Consider the following 10,000-nt stretch of genomic DNA (forward strand, 5'->3'; position numbering starts at 1 on the left):
CACACACACACACACACACTTACAGTATACACACACACACACACACACACACATGGACACTTACACTGGACTAGAGGGAGAGCAGCTCCTGGGCTGCCGGGGGACTGTGGGACCTGTCCGAGACAAGGAGTGAAAAGTTTTACGTGAGATTAATCGGACATCTGCAAGTCGTCCCGCGTGTGAATCCCCCAACTGAGGAAAAAAGGGGGAGGGTGAAAGCCAGCGGAGAAAGAGGAGAGACGGAGCAAAGGAGAATAAAAAAGATACACGATACAGAGACAAACGCACAGGAGGAGAGGTGGTCACTTGCAGTACCAGGCAGGAGGGCAAGAGGGCCGTTTTCTGGCGTAAAAGAGACCGACAGCGAGAGACAAGTGAGAAAGTGAGGGACGAGGAGGAGGAGAGTGGAGTGGAGAGGAGACAAAAGAAAAGAGAAGAGAGGAGGCTTCTGTTGGTACCCACCCAGTGGACATTTTGTCTACCCAGAATGCCCAGTGTGAGCATGGAGCCAACCATGGACGACGGATGTGCCGAATCAGGACTGGAGAGTCTTATCGGGGAACTTCTGTGTCCCCATGAGGACTTTGAGGAGGATGCATTTGAAGCAGCAGGAGGAGCGGGAGCAGGAGTCGGGGGAGGAATACTAGCGAGTAGCGTGGAGGAGGTGGAGAGGAGGATGCAAGAGGCGGTGTTTGACGTGCAGGAGGAGCTGCGTGACTTTGCGAGTCTCCTGGAGAAGCGTCTGCAGGAGCGCATGTCTCCGCTCCTGAACGCCTTGCATGCGCTGCAGCAGGACAACCTGAGGCTCCGCCTTCAGCAGGAGCGGCTCGTGCGACAGGTCGATTCCCTGTGCCACGCCCTCAACCTTCCCGAAGCCCCGCCCGTCGCCTTCCCCAGCCCCTCACAGGTGTCAGAATCACAACCACCACCACCACCGCTGTCGCTAGCGTCTCTCAATTTGGACCTGGACCTAGACCTGGCGCCCTGGCTCACTAAGGCGCTGTTCCGGAATGCGAGCCAGGAGAAGATGACCTCTGACCCTGAGCATGGCGTTAGTCGTCATGACGTGCCCACTGCACCATCAGAAGAGGTCAAGAATAGACCAGACGTGGAGCCTGGTGTAATGTCTGATGCTGTGGATGGTTTATGCACATCATCCATTGACGCCAGTGGTGGCGTGGGGCCTTTGGGCAGCTCTTGTGTGGTGGCGGGTTCTGCTCACCACGCCCCTATGAATGGGGCTTCTGATGGGGATGCAGTGAATGCTTTGGAAAGCACTGATGGCAATGATTCTGTCAACCATAACCCCTTGAACGATGTGATTGAAGGTCAGGCGAAATCTTTGGAGGGTACAAGTTTGAGGCGCGATGCCACAAATGGTGACTCCACGAATGGTGTAGTAGCCAATGGTGATGGAAAGTCTTTACAGGAGGATACTAGTGCAAAAAAGTCCTCAGAAGGCACTGTCTCTAGTGGCACCGGTACTGGCCGTGAAGCCGTAAATGGTGTGACCCCTGAGAGCCCTGTGGATGCTGTGTTGGTCCCTGATGTTGCAGATGGTGCTTGCCGTCCTGGGGCAGTGCCGCACCCGCCAGCCTTCTCCACGCGGAGGTCATCCTCCCTGGGCTCCATGCCAACCACCGTATCCCGTAGCAACAGCCTGGTATGATTCCACCCCACCCCCACCCCCAACTTCTGTGTGTAATGTTTGTAAAAAAAATAAAAAAATGAGAAGGTATTAGTCTCAAAGAGTTTAAGATCTCATTGAACAATGTGCACAGAAATTGGTGCAGGTACGGTACACATCTGTACATTGTACTGTATCTGTACTGTACATGGGATTCGATTGGGTCTGTGTGCGCGTACGTGTGTGTGTGTGAAATAGTTTGACCAAGGTGGTAATTTTACTGGGAAAGGTGGTTCATGTGTGTATACAAGTTTGATGGCTTGACCAGAGGTGGTTATGTGATTTGGAAAACGTGGAGGATGTTTGTGAGAGAGAGAGAGAGAGACAGAGACGGAGACGGAAACGGAGAGGGAGACGGAGACGGAGACGGAGACGGAGACGGAGAGAAGGAGATGGAGAGGGAGAGAGAGAGGGAGAGAAATTGACCATAGAGGTTATTATGTGTTTTGGAAATATGTGTGTGTGTGTGTGCGTGTGTGTGCGTGTGCGTGTGCGTGTGCGTGTGTGTGCGTGTGCGTGTGCGTGTGCGTGTGCGTGTGCGTGGTCTGATCTGTATTCGGCTTATTGACCTTTAAGCCCCTCTCATCCCTTTAAACCCCGATCATTTCACTCTTGACCACAGGCTGTTATAGCACAGGGCGCAAACTTTGGCTGTGTGTGTGTGTGTGTGTTTTTGTGGTATAGGGCACAAAGATGGCGTGCGCTCGTGCGTGCATTTGTGTGTGTGTATGCGTGCGTGTGTGTGTGCCCTACAGAGAACACTCCATTCCTAGGTGGAACACATGCCTCATCTCTCAACAACCAATGGCACCTATCTCTCTCTCTCTCTCTCTCTCTCTCTCTCTCTCTCTCTCTCTCTCTCTCTCTCTCTCTCTCTCTCTCCCCCCCATTCCTTCAAGCCACTTTCTATTTCCCTTTTCTGTATTCCTCCCTTTTTATAATTTTCTACCTCTCCCCATCTGTCTGTCTTCCACTCTCTCATTTTATCACTCTCTCCCTCACTCTTCCAATTTTTCTCTCTCTCTGTCTCTCCCAGCCCCGCCCTCTCTCTCATTCTCTCCGTGTGTCTCTCTCATTCTCTCTCTCTGTGCGTCTCTCTCATTCTCTCTCTCTGTGTCTGTCTGCATCCCTCTCTTTGTCACACTGTCACCAACAGTCACTCAGTGACTATTTTGTGTGTTCAGTCATGCACACACACACACACACACACACACACACACACACACACACACACACACACACACACACACACACACACACACACACACACACACACACACACACACACACACACACACACACACACACACACACACACACACACACACACACACACACACACACACACACACACCTGGCATCATTTTTTCCTGCAGCACCATCACCTTTCCCTGAAAAGATATTTGTGTGTGTGCACGTGTGTGTGTGCGCACGTGCGTGCTTGTGTGTGTGCGCCCACTGTTATTAGATAAGGTTAGTTTCCTAGAAGTCATCCAGTCACTTTAGCGTGTGCAGCAGGGCCGTGTTCGTGTTGGGGTTTGTGTTCGTGTCGGTATCTGTGTGTGGGCAGCGTGAGTGAGTTGCATCTATAAACAGAAGGGGGTCAGGACAAGCCAACTGATAAGACCACCGCTGGCATGTGACCTGTATTTGGGGTGCCGGTGACGGATGAGTGTGCAAGCCTCTCCTGGGCATCGCATCGCATCATATCACTTTACAGTGCAGATTGATGTGAAATGTACTTCATCGTTATGATTGATCTATTGACAGCAACACCAGATAGTTTCCCTCTTTGATCTCCCTGTATTGAGTATTGTTTCTCAACTGGGTCTCTACAGCCCCCCAGGGGTCGTTGGGGAGCCCTATGGGGACGTTGGGAAGGAGGCAGCTGAAAGGGTGCGGTGCTAAGTTGCAATTGGGAAGCATTAGTCAATAGTCATTTTTATAATAAGGGGGCAGGGGGGTCTGGCGGCTTATGATGAGGTGAAAGGGGGGGGGGTGTTTTAAAAAGGTTGAGATCCTCTACCCTAGAGTTTGGAAGCAATATTGTCATACTGCCATACTGAACTAAAGGATTCGGCCTATTCCTCTAAACCGGAAATTCAGTACTGCTTTTCACTACAATGTACAGGACTGGTTGATGAACCACTGAGATTATTATTAGTCTTCTTTTAAAGTGTTTAGTGTTGATTTAAAAGAGATGAGTCTCTTCTCCATTCGGGTCACGTTGGCAACCATGGATGCCATGCTCACAGGACCTTAGCTGTTAGAAACTGCTCTTCCTTCTGTGGCTAGTTAGTTTCTCTAACCCCATTAGAATGACTTCAAGCTTCAAAAAGTAACTGCAGTTACCTACACCAATTGAGCTACACTCCATTGACCACTTCATTCAACCCAAAGCCTCATTAACCTCCGTGCTAGTTCACGACTGTCTCCCAGCTGTCCCGTCTGCAGTTAACATTATGACCTGTCTGTACTGACAAGGCAGACAGGGCCCTTGTTGTACTGTGTGGTTGCTTCTATCAGTATTTGCATGGCTATGCTGGCCCTGGCAGACGGCCCTTGTTCCAGGCACTGGTGACATTTATGGGCCATGGATGGTTAGGCTGTGCTAGTCAAAGGAAGATGGTTGTAAGCAACTGTAAGGCTTCTCTTACACTATAAGGCGTCTCTTTTGAAGCGTGGAGACCCCCAGTCCCCAGAGAACATAACTAATGGTGGAGTTTATTCAACCATATACCAGAACTGAACACGTCGCTTACTATAAGGGACTGAAAAAGAACTCACTTTGTGTGAAATGTAACTCCTTTGCCTGGCAGCAGTTGGTTCGAATAACTCAAAGTCTAACTAGCCTGTATGCTAATTTGCAACTATCTATCTCTGCAGTTAACATTATGCCCTGTGTAGAGTGACGAGACAGTCTGACAGTTAGGCCTCGACTGGAAGTTAGGCCTTGTTTGTATTGTACAGTATATAATTGCTCCTATCAGTGTTTAGATGGCTATGCTTTGCCTGTACTGGCAGGTGGCCCTTGTTCACCCTGGGTATTTATGGGCCATGGATGGTGGTTATGTTAGTGAAAGGACCTCTCATTTAAGCAACTGGGCGCGTCACTCTCGCAGCTTGAAGGCAGCCAGTCTACAATAGATCGAACTCCAACCAGAAGTGAACAGGTCTCTTACCTTGAAGGGGGAAGAGGATTTTCAACCTGTTAAAAAAAGGACTGCCTCTGCTTAATACAACTTATTTAACAGTGGCAGGAGGTTCAAACAACCCAAACAATCTCATTAGCTTGTATGCTAGTTCGCAACTATCGCTGCAGTTAACATTATGGCCTGTGTAGAATGACGAGACAGACAGGACAGACAGACAGGCAGGCCTCAGTTATATTGTACTGTGTAGCTGCTTCCAGTGGCGGAACAATTGCGCACTGGGCCCCGGGGCAAAACACAGATAGGGCCCCTCCATACAGCCTGCCGAGGGCATAATAGGGCCCCCACCACTAATACAGGAGGGCGCTGGGCCCAGGGGGAAATGCCTTGCTTGCCCCCTCTATAGCGCAGCCCCTGGCTGCTTCTATCAGTATGTTTGCATGGCCACAGTGTGCTGCCTGCCCTGTACTGGCAGCCGGCCCTTGTTCCAGGCACTGGGGATATTTATGGGCCATGGTTACAGGGCATTTGCGGAGCGGGATATTTGTAGGCCGAGGCCTGGGATGCTGAGGCTTGGGGGATCAACATATTTGTGTGTGTGTGTATTGTGCGTGTGTAGTGTGTGTGTGTGTGTGTGTCTATGTGTCTGTGTGTTTTTGCGTCTGCGTGTGTGTGTATTTGTATTGTGTGTGTGTGTGACAGGGCATGAGCGAGAGGTCCTCATTCCTGCGTTCCCCACTGTAGAATACTGTATAAGCAGCTGCAGCCTATCCATCTCTCTCTCTCTCTTCTCATTCTCTCTCGCTCTTCTCATTCTCTCTCGCTCTTCTCATTCTCTCTCTCTCCCTCTCTCTCACTCTCTCACTCACTCAAACGCGCGCTCGCTCGAGCACACACACACGCACACGCACACGCACACACACATGCATTGCACACACACACGCACACACACACACACACACACACACACACACACACACACGCACACACACACACAAATAGACAGACAGACAGTTGACTTGAACCCGGTTGACCTGCCACAGGATGCGAGCCAACTCTTACATAAGCCAGAGGGACCCCTGGAACAGACACACACACACACACACACACACACGAACACACACACACACACACACTACACACACACTACACACACACACACACACACACACACACACACACACACACAAAAGCACTTACGTGGTTCATGTGATGTAAAAAGAGTGACTCAACCTTTGTTTTGTTTTTTCTCGCTCACGGCTCCCTCTTTTCCAGCTGCTACTGAAGTGGTCGCCTGGTCTGTAGAAACGGTTTTAAAAGGTGTGCGTGTGTGTCTGTCTGTTTCTGGTAAGCGTGTTATGTGAATGGAAAATTGACTGCTGTTTATAAGTGAGGCCCGTCTCCTGTGTTCTCCTGTCATCGCTGGAGAGATATACACTAACTTCCTGTCTCTCTCCACACATACGCACACACACATACACGTACTGTATGGCATGCATGCTTGCGCACAAATGTACATTTAGACTAGTGGTGGGGGTGGTGGGGACAGGGGCGGTGGGGAGCCCTAGAGGGGGGGGGGGGGGGGGGGGGGTGTTGAGAAGGATACAGCTGAGAGGGTGTGGTGCTTAGTTGCCATCAGGGGGCTATGGCTTATTTTTATCTTTCAATACTAAGTGGGGCATTGTCAGGCTTATGATGAGGTCAAGGGGGCGTTTGGAGGCTTATGATGAGGTCAAGGGGGCGTTTGGAGACTTATGATGAGGCCAAGGGGACTTTAGTTCAAAAATGGTTGAGAACCACTGACAGTAGTTTTTAGGTTGGGGTGCCCATGCGCACATCCATAAAAACAATAATCCAGGTGCCGGACAAAAACGGTAGACTGACATAGTGATAGAGTGGTCAAGTCTTGAGTCAAGTCAAGTCAGCTTTTATTGTCACTTTCTTCATATGCACAAGTCATGCAAGGAAAATGAAATTACGTTTCCTCTATACCATGCCAGGACATAGACATACACAAGAAGACATTTTTCAGACTGCACATACACAAGAAGACTGACATTTTTCAGACTGACATTAAGTGCAAGACAGGACAGCTCAGGCGCCTGAAGACGATCCCACTGGTGGATTGAAATGTTGCTGTTTGTTTAATGAAATAAACTGTTTGTTTGGAACTCAAGCCCAGTGTGCAGACCACTCTATCACGCCATTTTGACAGTCGTGCCAGCAAAAGTATGGTACACACTGTCCTCACAGAGAGTCTTGTATATGCAAAGACGTCCCATGCCCGCTTTTACAAGTACCTCTTCCGTCGTTAAGCCTGACATTTTTAAAAGACCTGGACACGCATGCACGCGCACACACACGCACGCACGCACGCGCGCGCACACACACTCGCTCACACAAACACTCTTGGACACAGTCCCTCACTCACGCAAGGAAACTCCCGAACATTTTTATAGAGCCATTAGCAACATTTGGTGCCACTAAAGAGGTGTCCCGTCTGTCTGTCCCCTAAGCCCCCACAACCCCTCCCTTCCCCATCTCCTCTACTCTACTCTACTCTCATCTCTGGCATTTAGTAGAGTGGGCACGAGAGGTGATGGAGAGGAATAGATAGAGATAAAGAGAGAGGGGTGATGGATAAGGGGGGGTAAATAAAGGGAGAGACCAAGAGAGAGGGAGGAGGGGGACTGATAAAGGGTAATGGATAAAAAGTGTGACCGAGAGAGAATACTGTATGAAAGGAAGAGAGGGAAGAGAGCAACTAGATAGAGAGGTGAGTGAGAGAGGAAGAGATGATGGATGGACATTGGACATATACTGGGATGGAGTAAGACTTGCAGACAGACAGACAGATGGAGGGTGGAGGACAGTGTTGCCAGATGTATGATCATTACTGTATTTGTTTGTACCATAAATGTGTCCTCTGTATGATCAAAAGCACATGATGTATGTACGATAATTTCAGAGTTTTATTCTGTTCATTTAGCCGCCTTGAAACACTCATTTGGATCATGTAAATCCATGTAATTCATCTATTCAACCGATAATTTTGAGGTTTTGGCACGATGGTTAAACATTTTCCATTTGGCAACACTGGTGGGGGATGATGGGGGGATGTGTTACAGAGATACATGAGAGAGAGAGAGAGAGAGAGAGAGAGAGAGAGAGAGACGTACAGACAGACAGAGGGAGGTGGGGGGTTGTTGGAGGGATGTGTGACAGAGATACATGATAGAGAGAGAGAGAGACATGGAGAGAGAGAGAGAGAGAGAGAGAGAGAGAGAGAGAGAGAGAGAGAGAGAGAGGCGTACAGACAGACGGAGGGAGGTTGGGGGATGATGGGGGGATGTGTGACAGAGATACATTAGAGAGAGAGAGACATGGAGAGAGAGAGAGACATGGAGAGAGAGAGAGAGAGAGAGAGAGAGAGAGAGAGAGAGAGAGAGAGAGAGAGAGAGAGAGAGAGAGAGAGAGAGAGAGAGAGAGAGACGTACAGACAGACAGAGGGAGGTGGGGGGTTGTTGGAGGGATGTGTGACAGAGATACATGATAGAGAGAGAGAGAGAGAGAGAGAGAGGATAAGAAAGAGAGGGGGGGGACGTGGAGAGGCGTGATAAGAGGGACAAGTGTGAATTCCTTCTCTAAATGTCAGAGCCGTCCTCCGTTACATCAGAGCAAACACAGCTGCTGAAGAGGGCTCTCCATATACACATTCCTCCATCCACTTTTCCGCTTCCCCTCTCCTCTCACTCCATCACCCGTCTTCTCTTCTCCTCCTCTCCACTCCCATCCCTCCAGCCCTCCCTCCTCCGTCGCCTCTTCTCTTCTCTTCTCGTCGTCTTCCACCACTTCTTCCTCTGTCCCGTCTTCTCTTCTCCTCCTCTCCACTCCCATCCCTCCAGCCCTTCCTCCTCCATTGCTTCTTATCTTCTCGTCTCCCTCATCCCTTCTTCCTCTGTCCACTCATCTCTTCCCCTCTCCTCTCACTCCATCACTACTTGCTTTGTCCCCTCTGCTCTCCTTTTCTCGTCTCTCATCCCTTCTTTTTCACCCACTCTTCTCCTCTCTTTCCTTCCCCCGCTGTGTCTCCCTCTCTCCCTCTCTCTCTCTATCCCCTCTTTCTTGTCCACCTCAGACCAGACTCCTCTTCCTCATCTCTCCATCTTTCAGCCAGAAGTCCTCTCCTTCTCCATTTTCCTTTCCCGATCTTCGGTTTTCCTAACCCTGCTCTTTTAACAATGTACTCTATTCCCTTAGCCCTTAGGCTAGCAAAGGCTAGACATGGCTGCAGCCTAGGGGCCCCAACCTATCAAAAGTTGCATGGTGCGATCTTTTGACCTTATTCTTAAGTTACATTTTACTTTGGTCACTGCACTCAAAAATGAAGGAGCATTTGTTTGTCTGCTCCCGCCAACCCTTATGAATCTCAATAATTAGCATCCACGTCTAGTACCCACTTGGGTAAAGCATTCCAGCCATACCGATGACATCTCTATGTGTGGTCCGTGTAGCCAGTCATGCACTCGTCCGTTCTTTCATTTGTTATGACATACAGTATCTTAATCACCCAAGGCTGCTGACTTGCATGTGTGGGTTTACTGGTCCTCCCTGTGGTAGTGTCTGTGTTTGTTTATCCCCCAGATGGAGTCAGGGGTGTAGTGTACATGTTGCATGCCTTACTCATGGGCCCTTCGGCCATGGCTGGAGGTGTAGGGAGAGTTAAGTGTGGGATTTGAACCTCCAACCCTCTGATCTTAAGATAATCTCCCTAAGCATTATGCAACGGCTGTCCACATTCTTCCCACTAATATGGGATTTGAACCTCTAACGCTCTGTTGTTCTTGTTTGTTTTATTCCCAGATGGAGTCCGAGCCGGCCATGTTCGTGGTGGAGTCCTCCATGCCCAACGGTGGCTCCTCCACCTCCTCCTCCACCACCACCACCACCAGGACCCTGACCTCAGATCAGTCTCGTGGCACCAGCGGCGGCAGCCAGCTCGGCCAGGCTCGGGAGCACACCATCCACGTGCTCTCCAGTGGAGAGCCCATCCCCACCCCCACCCACATCACCACCCACACCCCGGCCAAAGCCCAGGAGCACACCATCAAAGTGGTGACGGCAGACCAGTCCCAGTCCCAGTCTCAGTCCCAGTCCCAGG

The 10,000-nt window shown here is 50.1% G+C and overlaps 1 protein-coding gene across 5 annotated transcripts in view; it reads left to right on the plus strand.

Annotated features, from left to right (window-relative positions):
• smtnb (smoothelin b) overlaps window positions 1-10,000 on the plus strand; it is a 49,946-nt gene that overhangs the window by 24,346 nt on the left and 15,600 nt on the right. For 4 of the 5 annotated variants that reach the window (XM_063195492.1, XM_063195494.1, XM_063195493.1 and 1 more), the window contains exon 5: window positions 9,703-10,000. This exon is cut by the window's right edge and continues 149 nt beyond it. In XM_063195492.1, the coding sequence (XP_063051562.1) occupies window positions 9,703-10,000 (298 nt within the window). Of the gene's footprint in view, window positions 1-422; window positions 1,664-9,702 lie in introns of those variants that run through there. The other variant, XM_063195495.1, reaches the window with a different exon arrangement.

The sequence above is a fragment of the Engraulis encrasicolus genome, chromosome 3 (genome assembly GCF_034702125.1).
Source record: "Engraulis encrasicolus isolate BLACKSEA-1 chromosome 3, IST_EnEncr_1.0, whole genome shotgun sequence".
NCBI lineage: Eukaryota > Metazoa > Chordata > Actinopteri > Clupeiformes > Engraulidae > Engraulis > Engraulis encrasicolus.